At 44.0% G+C, this 14,992-nt stretch overlaps 2 protein-coding genes across 4 annotated transcripts; one reads left to right on the top strand and one right to left on the bottom strand.

The window, feature by feature from the left end:
- Positions 1–287: 287 nt before the first annotated feature.
- LOC124016452 (thioredoxin, mitochondrial-like) lies at positions 288–7,291 on the bottom strand. Of its 2 annotated transcripts, none has more exons than XM_046332028.1 (4): positions 7,135–7,291; positions 6,285–6,544; positions 1,452–1,575; positions 288–1,196 (listed from the first exon to the last, which is right to left on the bottom strand). In XM_046332028.1, the coding sequence occupies exons 2-4, from the start codon at positions 6,542–6,544 to the stop codon at positions 1,080–1,082; spliced, it is 501 nt and encodes a 166-aa protein (XP_046187984.1). In that variant the 5' UTR covers positions 7,135–7,291; the 3' UTR covers positions 288–1,079. The 2 variants fall into 2 exon arrangements, with proteins under 2 accessions (XP_046187984.1, XP_046187983.1); XM_046332027.1 differs by lacking the exon at positions 7,135–7,291 and adding an exon at positions 6,971–7,042.
- LOC124016451 lies at positions 5,767–10,585 on the top strand. 2 transcript variants are annotated; one of them, XM_046332026.1, is made up of 3 exons: positions 5,767–5,904; positions 8,007–8,108; positions 8,742–10,585. In XM_046332026.1, the coding sequence occupies exon 3, from the start codon at positions 8,872–8,874 to the stop codon at positions 9,925–9,927; it is 1,056 nt and encodes a 351-aa protein (XP_046187982.1). In that variant the 5' UTR covers positions 5,767–5,904; positions 8,007–8,108; positions 8,742–8,871; the 3' UTR covers positions 9,928–10,585. The 2 variants fall into 2 exon arrangements, with proteins under 2 accessions (XP_046187982.1, XP_046187981.1); XM_046332025.1 differs by lacking the exon at positions 5,767–5,904 and having other exon boundaries at positions 7,268–8,108.
- Positions 10,586–14,992: the final 4,407 nt, after the last annotated feature.

Below are 14,992 nucleotides of genomic sequence, written 5' to 3'. Positions count from 1 at the left end.
ACCATCATCCTTAGTCAACATTCCATCACCACTCCCCCAACTAGACTGCCCACATAGTTAACAAAGGAATCACATGGCTGAAATATTACCACAAATGATTAGATGTAAACTTCATAGTTGGCATACCCCCAAAAATAAAATTACAAAGAATATTATTTTACAGCTAAAGAAGTCATATATAGGTCTAAAGTCCTCCAATATTAATATGAAACCACTTCCTCATGATTCTTAGTCCTTTACCGCATGTAATAGCAGACCACAAACCAATTCACACTCGAAATATAGAAAACCTTTAATATCCTTTATTTATTCTCTTGGTCATATTACATAGTTTATTGAAATCAAATTTAAATCAAACCCATATAACCATATTTGTGTTTCCCACTTATCTCAAATTTCTCAGTCAAAACCAAGAGACAGACCGAGAAACTCATAGATACATCCATATAGACACATTCCACTCTCACATTAGGCATAATGGTGTAAAATGACCGTGCAGCCTAGAATGCTAGGGGAAGGCCGCCCTCGAGTGGACTAAAGCAGGAACTGCAAAGAGAGACATCACAGCTCATTCACCAATATCACCTTTCCTGTTAACGTCCCTCCCCACTTAATACTAAACGACTTGTCCCGGTACAATGCAATAAAGTACAGCAGTGTAGTCACCCACCCTAAACAATCTATTGTAGTAAACTGGTACACACTGGCTCAGGCTGCTCTACCAGTTTCCACAGGGTGGGGCCATTACATTACAGGTTGGGGCCATTACATTACAAGTTGATGGAGGGAGGAAACCGCTGCAAGATGGAAGCAATATATGAGTATAAAGAGGGGAATTGAAGTTCACACAAGCACACACCCATCACTAGACAATAGACAGACAGAATAATACAAAGCAGAGAGTTTAGGGATGGGTGTGAGCATGTGCCTGTTTGTCAGGTGGGGTTGTGGTCAGGTGGTGGGTGGGTTGTTAGTTGTTTTAACAGGTTCAACATGGTCATGTAGCGCTGAAGACCAGGCCAGGCTCAGACAACAATGGGGTCATAAGTAGTTGGAACACAGGGATGTGATTGACATGTTCATTGTCCAACGAGCTTGCTGACAAACGAGTCCAGCGCCTCATCATCTTTGATTCCCACAAACTGGTCGATGACGTCGCCTCCTCGCATGGCGATTACCGTGGGGACCGCCGATACCTGTAGAGAGAAGTAGAGGTCAGTAACCACAATGAAATCAGTCAAAGGCACTGTTCCAGAAAAAAAATCATCCTTCCTTCTAGTAATCCCTGATCTGATATGACTGGGTTGCTGTAAACTATGTAGTGGAGTCCCCTTTTTCACAAATCCCACCATTTTAGATCAGGAGTTACTTCAAGGAAGGGAAGAAAGAAAGTCACATTTTCTAACTAACATTTGCAATATCAATCAATAACGTCAACAGCTTCCACTTACCCCATATTCAATGGCCAAGTCTGTGTGATCGTCTATGTCGACCTTTGCCATGGCAACTTTGCCGTTCTGTTTGGCGACAGCTTTCTCTAATCTTGGCCCCAGTATCTTGCAGGGACCACACCACCTTTAAAGAATAAACATGGGATGTCTGGTTAGAACTAATAGTACTGAAGGGATTCTTGAAATTTCAATCAAAAGTCTCGACAAAATATATACACTGCTCAAAAAAATAAAGGGAACACAAAAATAACATCCTAGATCTGAATGAATGAAACACTTATTAAATACTTTCTTTACATAGTTGAATGTGCTGACAACAAAATCAAACAAAAATTATCAATGGAAATCAAATTTATCAACCATTGGAGGTCTGGATTTGGAGTCACACTCAAAATTAAAGTGGAAAACCACACTACAGGCTGATCCAACTTTGATGTAATGTCCTTAAAACAAGTAAAAATGAGGCTCAGTAGTGTGTGTGGCCTCCACGTGCCTGTATGACCTCCCTACAACGCCTGGGCATGCTCCTGATGAGGTGGCGGATGGTCTCCTGAGGGATCTCCACTAGAGTGAAAGCACCTCCAGCATTCAAAAGTGACCAAAACATCAGCCAGGAAGCATAGGAACTGAGAAGTGGTCTGTGGTCACCACCTGCAGAACTGCTCCTTTATTGGGGGTGTCTTGCTAATTGCCTATCATTTCCACCTGTTGTCTATTGTATTTGCACAACAGCATGTGAAATTTATTGTCAATCAGTGTTGCTTCCTAAGTGGACAGTTTGATTTCACCGAAGTGTGATTGACTTAGAGTAGTTACATTGTGTTGTTTAAGTGTTCCCTTTATTTTTGAGCAGTGTATATCTGTGAGTACAGAATAGAACCTGACAATAACATTAAATTGTTGCATAAGCAAGACAATGTCAACAAGTTGGCAAAAACATAGACCAGGTCAACACTGACCACCATGCATATCAAGGTCATGTGTACTGTATATACAGTGTCTTGCAAAAGTATACACCCCCTTGGCATTTTCCCTATTTTGTTGCATTGCAAACTGTAATTTAAATAGATTTTTATTTTGATTTAATGTAATGGACATACAAAATAGTCCAAATTTGTTAAGTTAAAAAAATGACTTGTTTCAAAAAATCCTAAAAAATAAAAAACTGAAAAGGTGGTGCGTGCATACAGTTGAAGTCGGAAGTTTACATACACCTTAGCCAAATACATTTAAACTCAGTTTTTCACAATTCCTGACATTTAATCCTAGTAAAAATTCCCTTTCTTAGGTCAGTTAGGATCACCACTTTATTTTAAGAATGTGAAATGTCGAAATTATAGTAGAGAGAATTATTTATTTCAGCTTTTATTTCTTTCATCACATTCCAATTAGCATTCCCTTTAAATTGTTTAACTTGGGTCAAACGTTTTGGATAGCCTTCCACAAGCCTCCCACAATAAGTTGGGTGAATTTTGTCCCATTCTTCCTGACAGAGCTGGTGTAACTGAGTCAGGTTTGTCGGCCTCCTCGTTCGCACACACTTTTTCAGTTCTGCCCACAAATTTTCTATAGGATTGAGGTCAGGGCTTTGTGATGGCCACTCCAATACCTTGATGTTGTTGTCCTTAAGCCATTTTGCCACAACTTTGAAAGTATGCTTGAGGTCATTATCCATTTGGAAGACCTATTTGTGACCAAGGTTTAACTTCCTGACTAATGTCTTGAGATGTTGCTTCAATATATCCACACAATTTTCCCTCATCATGATGCCATGTATTTTGTGAAGTGCACAAGTCCCTCCTGCAGCAAAGCACCCCCACAACATGATGCTGCCACCCCCGTGCTTCACGAGTGGGATGGTGTTCTTTGGCTTGCAAGCCTCCCCCTTTTTCCTCCTAACATAATGATGGTCATTATGGCCACAGTTCTGTTTCTGTTTCATCAGACCAGAGGACATTTCTCCAAAAAGTACGATCTTCACCCATGTTCAATTGCAAACAGTAGTCTGGCTTTTTTATGGCGGTTTTGGAGCAGTGGCTTCTTCCTTGCTGAGCGGCTTTTCAGGTTATGTTGATATAGGACTTGTTTTACTGTGGGTACAGATACTTTTGTACCTGTTTCCTCCAGCATCTTCACAAGGTCCTTTGCTGTTCTGGGATTGATTAGGATTTTTCACACCAAAGTACGTTCATCTCTAGGAGACAGAATGCGTCTCCTTCCTGGTATGATAGCTACGTGGTCCCATGGTATTTATACTTGCGTACTATTACTATTGTTTTCCAAAGATGTCAAGCAAAGAGGCACTGGCAAAGGTAGGCCTTGAAATACATCCACAGGTACACCTCCAATTGACCCAAATGATGTCAACTAGCCTATCAGAAGCTTCTAAAGCCATTACATAATTTTCTGGAATTTTCCAAGCGGTTTAAAGGCACAGTCAACCTAGTATATGTAAACTTCTGACCCACTGGAATTGTGATAGTGAATTATAAGTGCAATAAGCTGTCTGTAAACAATTGTTGGAAAAATTACTTGTGTTGTGCACAAAGTAGATGTCCTAACAGACTTGCCAAAACTATAGTTTGTTAACAAGAAATTTGTGGAGTGGTTGAAAAACGAGTTTGAATGACTCCAACCTAAGTGTATGTAAACTTCTGACTTCAACTGTATGTATTCAACCCCTTTGCTATGAAGCCACTAAATAAGATCTGGTGCAACCAATTACCTTCAGACGTCATATAATTAGTTAAATAAAGTCCACCTGTGTGCAATCTAAGTGCCACATGATCTATCACATGATTTCAGTGTATATATATATATATATATATATATATATATCTGTTCTGAAAGGCACCAGACTCTGCAACACCACCAAGCAAGTGGCACCATGAAGACCAAGGAGCTCTCCAAACAGGTCAGGGACAAAGTTGTTGAGAAGTACAGATCAGGGTTGGGTGAAGAAAATATATCAGACACTTCCCACAGAGCACCATTAAATCCATTATTAAAAAATGGAAAGAATATGGCACCACAACACACCTGCCAAGAGAGGGCCGCCCACCTAAACTCACAGACCAGGCAAGGAGGGCATTAACAAGAGGCAACAAAGAGGCCTAAGATAACCCTGAAGGAGCTGCAAAGCTCCACAGCGGAGATTGGAGTCTGTCCATAGGACCACTTTAAGCCATCCACTCCACAGAGCTGGGCTTTACAGAAGAGTGGCCAGAGAAAAGCCATTGCTTAAGAAAAAAACAAGCAAACACATTGTGTTCACCAAAAAACATGTGGGAGACTCCCCAAACATCTATGGAAGGTACCCTGGTTAGATGAGATCAAATTGTAGCTTTTTGGCCATCAAGGAAAACGCTATGTCTGGCGCAAAACCAACACCTCATCACCCAGAGAACATCATCCCCACAGTGACACGTGGTGGCAGCATCATCCTGTGGGTATATTGTTCTATATGCAGGGACTGGGGAACTGGTCAGAATTGAAGGAATGATAGATGGCGCTAAATACAGGGAAATTCTTAAGGGAAACCTGTTTGTCTTCCAGAGATTTGAGACGGGTGGAGGTTCACCTTCCAGCAGGACAATGACCCTAAGCGTAATGCTAAAGCAACACTTGTGGTTTAAGGGAAAACATTTAAATGTCTTGGAATGGCCAAGTCAAAGCCCAGACCTCAATCCAATGGAGAATCTGTGGTATGACTTAAAGATTGCTGTACACCAGCAGCACCCATCCAACTTGAAGGAGCCGGAGCAGTTTTGCCTTGAAGAATGAGCAAAACTCCCAGCGGCTAGATGTGCCAAGCTTATAGAGACATACCCCAAGAGACTTGCAGCTGTAATTGCTGCAAAAGGTGGCTCTACGAAGTATTGACTTTTGGGGGGGTGAATAGCTATGCACACTCAAGTTCTGTTTTTTTGTCTGGGGAGTGAATAGCTATGCACGCTCAAGTTCTGTTTTTTTGTGTCTTATTTCACAAAAAAATATTTTGCATCTTCAAAGTGGTAGGCATGTTGTGTAAATCAAATGATACGAACCCCAAAAATCTATTTAAATTCCAAGTTCTAAGGCAACAAAATAGGAAAAATGCCAAGAGGGATGAATACTTTTGCAAGCCACTGTGTGTATGTATATATTCAGGCTGTGTGTGTAATTTTCTAGAGCAGGGGTGTCAAACTCATTCCATGGAGGGCCTAGTGTCTGCTGGGTTTTGGTTTCTCCTTTCATTTAAGACCTAGACAACCAGGTGTGGGGAGTTTCTTACTAAAACAGTGACCTTCATTCATCAAGTCCAAGGGAGGAGCGAAAAGTTTGACATGTTGTAGAAGAGCATGAACCCAATGTGGCTGTCCTGGCATTGCCTCTTGTTGTGTAACCTCAAATGATCAACCTCCAATGGAAACACCATCAGATGTCAAGCCATGCAGCCAGACACACAGTATAGGTAAGGTGTCATCATCACACATGATATGCACTCAGTCAATACTTCCACTGTTATGCTTTAGTCTTACAATAGGAAAGCTATTGAGCATATGTCAAAATCAATATAATTGATAAATAGATTCACGTGTTGGGTGCATTGTTGAAAAAGCTATGGTCAGGTTTACAAGCATGGTTCATTTGCTACCTGCTATAAAAGTTGTTTCCTGCTGTCATCTCAGTAGTCTAATTTCAATAGGCAGACATAGATGCATCTCCATGTATTGTCTCTTAGGGGCTTTGCTTTCTGATTAGAGGGTCGTTTGTAAATGCTGTAAGTGGAGCCTAATATCCCCTCTGGGGGTCCATGAAACATATTTATGAATTAATCTATTAGCTACTCACTGGGCATGGAAGTCAATAAGCACAGGCAGCTCACTGTTGATGACTCTCTCTGTGAAGTCCTCATGGTCCTGCACATTGAAGGAGACCTCTCTGCGGGAAGTGTGGGGCAGGGAGCGGGGCAGTGTGTGTTTGGGGGAAAGGAAGGATAGAGGGGTAGTGGAGGAACGCAGGGAGGTAGAAAAGGAGGTGGAGGCCGGGAGACAGCGAAGGTCTTTTACTGAGAGGGCCCAAATTCTACGGACTAGCAGCCGGTGAGCCATCTGAAAGGAGACATAAATGGGGGAAGAGAACAGAAGACTGATAAATGAATGTAATTTCATGGCACCATAATCAAAACAGGGCCACTACTCAGGCAGCGCTACTATGGTTGGACAGTGACATCAGGGGGAGGAAGGACACCTATACAAGACATTCTTGTTTACCACCATACAGTAACATGTAGGTGTGTGAGAGATGGCTAGCTAAGTGGCTATGAATATAGTCCCCTGCTGTTCTTGTTATGCAAACAGATTCCCTAGCTAGCTAACGTTAGCTAACTTCATGGACAACTGCTGATACGGCAATAAACCACCACAAAGAGTGTGAGTTATAATTCTAGGTGCTTGACCATCCAATAGAACGGCGTCGTGTTTCGCAACCACTGTGTGAGTATTTACGAAATGGGCTTAGATTTTTCTTCGAATAACCTCCGTGTGACTTTGCCTGTCTTCCTCCTCTCTTTCCACGCGCCTGTGTCCTCTCATTATAAAACGCCCACATCCACAAACCGGAGCAAAACTACTGCCATTACGTGCAGATGTCACCCAGAATATAATTGTAGTGACACAGACAAATAACACAAAACACTTACCGTTCTGTACACTGTCGTCCTGTATGAAGTACTTCCGCTTACAGTTCAGATAAGAGGGCGCACAGGTTATTTGTGGGTCTCGTGTTTAAATTTGAGCGAGTAGCGCCGCCACAAGTTAAAATTCAGAACTACAGTGGAGCCAGTGCACTTGAAGGGTTATGAAAGGTTCTCTGGCAAAAAAAATGGGTAGACCTCAAGATAGGAGTTCTCGAGATAGAGGAGGTGAGGTGGATACCCATACAAAATTACCATAAGGAGCTGCTTTCTATCTTGAAGATTTAACAGATGGAAAGAGAATGGGCATACCTAGTCAGTTGCACAACGGAATGCATTCCGCATTTAACGCGTCTGAATCACAGAGGTACTGGCGGCTGCCTTAGTCGACGTCTACGTCATCAGTGCCCTGGGAGCAGTTGTTGGGGGTTAACTGCCTTGCTCAAGGACAGAACGGTAGATTTCTTTCACCTTGCCGGCTCGGGGATTCAAACCAGCGACCTTTCGGTTACTGCCCCAACGCTCTAAACCGCTATAGGCTATCTGCCCACAAAGTTCACTGCATTGAGCTCAGGCGTCTATAAATTCACCTAAGCGAAATGATCAATATGGGTAGCATGCTGGCCCTTTCTCTTCAGAGTGCCATTCATTCATAATTGATGGGGACACTAAAATGAAAGTGAGAAGTGAGCCTGTCTCGACCACCTTTCATGTCAGATGGTCACCGGATGAAAGGTAGAGAGATGTGGGTGTGTGAGGTGTAGAGGAGACTGAGACTAGATAAGGAGAGTGGAGAGAGTAGACAGCAGACAATGGATTCAGAAATGGGGGCAAGGCATTGCTGCTGCTGCTGCTGATGATGATGATGATGTGGACAGGAGGGACCAGACTGCTGCATTAACAATGAATGGATATTCAATCAAAGCCAGCTCATTCCTGAAGTTGAGAACTGAGAAGGCAGAGAGAATACACCTGACCCTGTGAGTGGCTTTCACTTATTCTTTGTAGACCTGTAGTACTTCTTACCATGACTTAGCTATTGTACACATAATCATTGCACTGCACTCAATGTTTGCTCTTTGACTGTCCTTTCCCCTCTGTGTTTATTATTCTGTCTTTTCACAGCAGTGGAGGCTGGTGGGAGGAGCTATCGGAGGACAGGCTCATTGTAATGGCTGGAATGGAATTAATAGAATGGAGTCAAACCTGTGGTTTCCATATGTTTGATACCGTCCCATTTATTCCATTCCAGCCATTACAATGAGCCTGTCCTCCTATAGACCCTCCCACCAGCCTCCTCTGTTTCACCACTGCTATATTATGTCTCTGTGATTTCATGGACAGTGACTGTTTTCTCTGGGTGTCATGCAGTACCATAGCTTTGATGACTTAACTCTGAATAACTCTGTGTCAGTGGAGGCTGCTGAGGGGAGGACGGCTCATAATAATGGCTGGAACGGAGCAAATGGAAACCATGTGTTTGATATATTTCATACCATTCCACTAATTCCCCTCCAACCATTACCATGAGCCCATCCTCCTCAATTGAGGTGCCACCAACCTCCTGTGCTCTGTGTTAATTCTGTACATTTGTATCCACTGTCTACATTTAGGAAAAGTCTAACAAGAGGTCTTCACAGACCATATCAACCAGAGGTGGTCATCTTACCAAGTGACATGTTTTACCCCATCCAATACCATTAAACACAGTCTTTCATCTACCGTCACCTGTAACAAGGTAGAATGTCCCAGCCGTCCCAACACTGGCAGTCTGAACGTGGGGACAGATCTGATGACTTCTGGAGAAACCTCAAAGAGGGGGAGGAGGAGGGAGGAGCAGATGTAATGCTCCAGAGGATGGGTGAAGAGATGAGACCCTCTATCACCCTCCGCCCCCCACCTTTGTTCCGCAGCATCGGGCCGTCGGGGCTGTCGGCCAGCCTACCACCCCACCGACGTCTCCGCTCCATATTCCGCAGATCCAGAGCGGTGCTGCCTGCGAATACACACGCCGGCAAGGTTTCAGGAACACACACCCTCCAAGATTTACTGTCAGGCACCCACATCAACACACTCCCACATCAACTGACTCACAATGACGTAGTGTCAGAGAAGGACGTTCACATAAACACAGACTCAGAGACACAAACACAGCCCAAGAGACTCATGAGTGCACATGGGCTCACTGTATTAGAACCACCAACAGGACCTCTCACAGATACACTCTCATTCATAGTCAGTGCTGAAAGCAGACAGCAGGTCGGACAGCCTTTTTCTCAGCTTTCCCCACCCCTAAGGACCCATATCAAAGGCAGGGCAAGATGGGGCAGAGCAGTGTCTCCTCTTAAAATGAGAGATGATCTTGGGACTGGAGAGGGAGGAGTGAAAGAGAAGCAGAAGGTGAAGAGGAGGAGGCTGGACTGGAAAGGAGAGGACCAAGCCAATGACAGATATGTCCCGTCCTTCACCCCAGAGACAGAGGGAGATGGTGGACTGTGCCAGTGGTTACAAAGTCTGGGGATTGGAGATAGAGAGGAGAACAGAAGTAAACCGCAGCAGAGTGGGTTCAGAGAGAGGATGGCTGGACACAGAGAGGGGTATTCACATCCAGCAGCCAACCACAGGAGAGACAGACGCCCCCACTTCCTCCCGCCTATCTGTCAGTCTGGCTCTCTCCTGCATGTACCCCTGCTGCTTCCCAAAAACTCCCCACCACCCTCGCCATGCACCTCCCCACACGCCCCCTTCCACCCCTTGCCTGTACCCCTCCTCCACTCTCTGCCCTTCAGGAGGAAGTGATATTGTCCAGCAGAGGAAAGGGGTCTCAACTCAAGAGGCCCATTTGTGTTTACTCTGTATGCGGTTTTCTGTCTTGTTACTTTGGCATATTCTGACTGACACTTAGCTTATGTATTTGCATGTATTTGCATATAGCGCATTACAGCTACACATCCTTAACAAGTCTTATCCAGGTATAATGTATGTTGCTCTTGCCATTTATACTGTACATCCTTTACAAATAATCACATAGTAGTTTCTCTACGTGTAAATAGTTTCTAAGGATATGCTGCCCTGTCACATTTCAATTGCATTAAATTTAGCATGTATAGTTTGAAAGATCCAGGGCATTGTTGTTTCTCAGGATTAACATCAACAAGTGAACCAACCTCAGCGTTTCAGTAATGGTGTGCTCTGCCTTGTCCGTCTATAGACCTTGTCCAAATATCCCCCGCAGAGGGCCCCCTCCTCTGATCAGAGAGGAGGCCCATGTTGTTTTTGAGGTGTCGGTTAGGGCCTGAACAGTGCTGTGCTCTGTGTGCAGCCTGTGGTGGGAGCTGCATGTCAGGGCCAGAACACCGGCGTCTCAGTCCTCCTCACTGCCTGCCTCGCACAGCCTGCCGTTTATATGTTTACCCTCAAACGCAGCCCAAAATGTTTGTGAGTCAGGCTCTTTTTTTCCCACCCGCCCCTCCCATTAGGTGCCAAACAAACATTGCACCGGAAATTGCAGGGATATCTGGGATTTTTAAGGGGTCCCAGCAGACAGGGGGCGAGGTTGAGAACAAGGATGCTTTCTGTGACTTCTTAGAGGTGGTGGGGGGGCAGTCATAAGAGAGGCGAGGCTGCAGCAAACAAGGAAAGAAATAAATATAACGGGGGGGGGCGGGGGTAGTTAGCCAAAAGAGAGGGTGTGACCAAGGCTGGGTGGCAGGGGGTGGGCAGAGTCAGTAAGCTTCATTACGACTGATCAACAGGCACAGGTGACTCAGTTTCTGATGCCCTTTGACCTTATTACGTTCCTTGAGCCCATAGTGCATGCCACTCCTGACCTCGTTTGTCACCAAGCTGACCCGAGCGCTAGGCTAATGGTAACCATTGACGTAGCTGTTATAAGGCCCCGTGTCACATGTAGCAGCAACCTCTTTTTTGGACTGCTAACTGGTCGAGCTTGTTTCCTCTCATTCCTTCTCCCTCCTTGCCCATTCACTCCACAGGACAGACAGGACAGTGGGCCCAGTACAACCATTGATGAGGCTGAGATTTTATGTCAACCCCAAACAAAGGAATAATGAATGAGAAAGTGTATGCTCTTTGTTCACAGGGTGCTATCTGGGTTTTGTCCAAGCCTCGTCCTCACAAAACCCCAATGTCCTTACTCATAATGGCCTGGTGACACATATAGTACATGGCACAGTAAAATGGCTGTTGTTAGGTTAAATTGTTCCCAACAGGGCAAGTACAGTAAATGGCCTTGTACTTATTTAAATTAAAGTGAAACAGAAACCAAAGTCCAAGTCCGCTTGTTCTCAGTCTCTTCATTTTCACTGTTTCTGCTCTGTCATCTGTGCTGCATACAGACGCAGAGCCTTTCTCTCTCTGTTCAGACGCCAGCTCTCTAATTTAGACCTCTGTCTGCTCTTTATTTTCCCTCTATACATCTTAAATTAACATCAATTAGGAGATTGTTTGACTTCAAATGCATAGCTATTTGAAAAGAGCTTTGTTTGATTGAAATGAATGACTACTTGGTCTATGTTTCGTGTGAAGAGTGAAAGTGTACACAGACTGTTGATACATAGGAAAGCATATTTACACGTAGAGTGTAATACTAATGTGCACATGTGTTTAAGAGGGAGTGTGAATATGTGCATGCACACATACTGTAGTGTAGTAAAGTGTACCTGCATAAGGATGTAAATGCATGGAGGGAGCTAAACCTGATAGTGTGTAGCTGTAGAGCCGTACACACATGTAGGTGCACGAAGGTGTGTGTTTCTGCCCTCTCCGTCTCCTCCGTTCTGCTCTACTCTTCTACCAGTGTGGAAGTCAACAGAAGAGTTCCTGTTCTAGGTTTAAAAATAACTCTGTGACTTAAATTCCTCTCTCTCTCTTTCCTATTTTCTCCCTCCCTCTCCCATAACCTCTCTCTCTTCACTTATTTTGGAACAGGCTGTGTTCTTTCTCTCACTCCCAGTCACCCTGCCCCTTCCCATGTGGCAGCATAGAGACACACACCAAATGCTGATGTGATTTGTGCAATCACAGGCCATATACGTACAGTTTTAGTGCACAAAAATATCTGTGTGTGTTTGTGTAACAGAATGCACCTCAACAGGTGTGGCAAGCAAGAGCTCCCTCCTGAATTTAACAAACACTCCACACCTGTCCCCCTTCTCTTCTGATCCTCCCCCTTCGCCTCGCATGTGTAAACCAGTGGAGGCTGCTGAAGGGAGGGCAGCTCATTTTAATGGCTGGAATGGAGCAAATGGAATGGCATATGGTTATGTGTTTGATACCATTCCTCTCCAACAACTACCACAAGCCGGTCCTCCCCGATTGTTGTATTTTTGTTTTTTATTTAACCTTTATTTAACTAGGCAAGTCAGTTAAGAACAAATTCGTATTTACAATGAAGGCCTACGAAAAGGCAAAAAAACTCCTACGGGGTGGGGGCTGGGATTAAAAATACAAATCTAAAATAAAAATATAGGACAAAACACACATCACAACAAGAAAGACAACGCTACATAAAGAGAGACCTAAGACAACAACATAGAAAGGCAGCGACACATGACAACACAGCATGGTAGCAGCACAACATGACAACAACATGGTCAATTAAGGTACCATCAACCTCTTGTGGTATAAACACACTGTCTATCCCTCTTACACACCCCATGCCTTCCCTCCAGCTGACCATCTCTTTTTTTTTACCTTTCTCAAGGAACCAACTTGTTTTATTGTTTTGGAATAAAAGTTGGTAATGGAGAAATTAGGTCTGAACTGCCAGTCATGAAATGGCAGACCTCGTCTTTCTTTTCAGTGATCTCACATAACTATCCCCCTTATTTACTCTCTCTCTCTCTCTGTTCTCAGTCTCTACCTCTCTTTTTCTATTTCCACCACAGAAGGTTTGTGGCACCTTAATTATGGAGGATGATTTGAATGGTATCAAATACTTTAAACGCGTGGTTTGATGCCGTCACCTCTCTGATTCAGTGAGGTTGGATTAAATGCGGAACTGACTAAGTACCCCTTTTTCCCTTTCCATTCCATTCGCTCCGTTCCAGCCATTATTATAAGCCGTCCTCCCCTCAGCTGCCAACGCCCACCTTTTTCCCGCTCCTTCCCCTCCCGCTTTACCTTCCCGCTTACCGCCATGAATTCCATTTGATCATAAACGGGGAGGATTTCCACTGAAGTAGTCAAAGATCTGAAAACAAACCAGTGTCACTTTAGCTATTACCAGTTGACATTTGCTGTGAACATAGAATGCAAAGGTCAGCAGAAAGGTCATTGAATATTTGCAATGTCTATGCGTGGATATCCATCTTAGAGAGAGAGAGAGAAGTGTGTGTGTGTGTGTGTGTGTGTGTGTGTGTGTGTGTGTGTGTGTGTGTGTGTGTGTGTGTGTGTGTGTGTGTGTGTGTGTGTGTGTGTGTGTGTGTGTGTGTGTGTGTGTGTGTGTGTGTGAATTTTGAGTGTCTGTGCGTGTGTGTTTTCTGTTGGTGTTATATATTGGAAAGTATATGTGTGCGTTGGGTGGGACCAGTTCAGACTACAGTGGAAAGGACACGTCCTTTGATGAGTCATGGTAACCTAAGCTTTGAGGAAATATGAAAACAACAACACGGATGTGAGTGTGTCCATCTATTACTTAGCCCTTCATTTTCTCTCGCTGGTTGGGGATCTTCTTACCGTGACCAATTACATCACCTCATTACACAGTCAGGAAGAGACAGAGATGGATTGAGTGGGAAGAGGATAAAGGGGTGTGTATGTGTGTACAGTCTGCGTGTCTTCATGCGGCACACTTTGTCGTTACAGTTCGTGTCAGTGTACAGTACCAGTTAAAAGTTTGGACACACCTACTCATTGAAGGGTTTTTCTTTATTTTTTGAAGACATAAACTATGCAATAACACACATGGATTCGTGTAGTAACTTAAAAAGTGTTAAACAAATCTAAATATATTTATATTCTTCAAAGTAACCACCCCTTTTCTTGATGACAGCTTTGCACACTCTTGGCACACTCTTGGCATTCTCTCAACCAGCTTTATGAGGAATGCTTTTCCAACAGTCTTGAAAGAGTTCCCACATATGCTGAGCACTTGTTGGCTGTTTTTCCTTCACTCTGCAGTACAACTGCTCCCAAACCATCTCAATTAGGTTGAGGTCAGGTGATTGTGGAGGCCAGGTCATCTGATGCAACACTCCATCACTCTCCTTATTGGTCAAATAGCCCTTACACAGCCTGGAGGTGTGTTTTGGGTCATTGTCCTGTTGAAAAACAAATGAGAGTACCACTAAGCGAAAACCAGATGGGCTGGCGTATTGCTGCAGAATGTTGTGGAAGCCATGCTGGTTAAGTGTGCCTTGAATTCTAAATAAATCACTGACAGTGTCATCAGCAAAGCACTCCCACACCATCACACGTCCTCCATGTGGTGTGGGAACCACACATGCGGAGATCATCCGTTCACCTACCCTGCGTCTCACAAACACATGGCGGTTGGAACCAAAAAAATCTCAAATTTGGACTCATCAGACCAAAGGACAGATTTCCACCGGGCTAATATCCATTGCTTGTGTTTCTTGGCCTAAGCAAGTCTCTTCTACTAATTGGTGTCCTTTAGTAGCTGCTTCTTTACAGCAATTTGATCATGAAGGCCTGATTCATGCAGTCTCCTCTGAACAGTAAATGCTGAGATGTGTCTGTTACTTGTACTCTGTGAAGCATTTATTTGGGTTGCAATCTGAGGTGCAGTTAACTCTAATGAACTTATCCATTAGAGCATAGACAACTCGCAACTCTGGGTCTTCCTTTCCTGTGGCGGTCCTCATGAGAGCCAGTTTCATCA

The sequence above is a fragment of the Oncorhynchus gorbuscha genome, linkage group LG26 (assembly GCF_021184085.1).
Source record: "Oncorhynchus gorbuscha isolate QuinsamMale2020 ecotype Even-year linkage group LG26, OgorEven_v1.0, whole genome shotgun sequence".
NCBI classification, from domain to species: Eukaryota; Metazoa; Chordata; class Actinopteri; order Salmoniformes; family Salmonidae; genus Oncorhynchus; species Oncorhynchus gorbuscha.
The sequence above is the reverse complement of the archived record's forward strand: the minus strand, read 5'-3'. Positions and strand labels throughout refer to the sequence as shown.

What these genes read in the sequence shown, in the direction of transcription:
- LOC124016451 (XM_046332026.1), top strand. Translation starts at nt 8,872, where the DNA reads ATGTCCCAGCCGTCCCAACACTGGCAGTCTGAACGTGGGGACAGATCT.
- LOC124016452 (XM_046332027.1), bottom strand. Translation starts at nt 7,027, where the DNA reads ATGAGAGGACACAGGCGCGTGGAAAGAGAGGAGGAAGACAGGCAAAGT. An exon ending in ACAGGCAAAGTCACACGGAG is followed by an intron (nt 6,545 to 6,970) that starts GTTATTCGAAGA and finishes GTCTCCTTTCAG; the next exon opens with ATGGCTCACCGGCTGCTAGT. An exon ending in ACTTGGCCATTGAATATGGG is followed by an intron (nt 1,197 to 1,451) that starts GTAAGTGGAAGC and finishes TTCTCTCTACAG; the next exon opens with GTATCGGCGGTCCCCACGGT.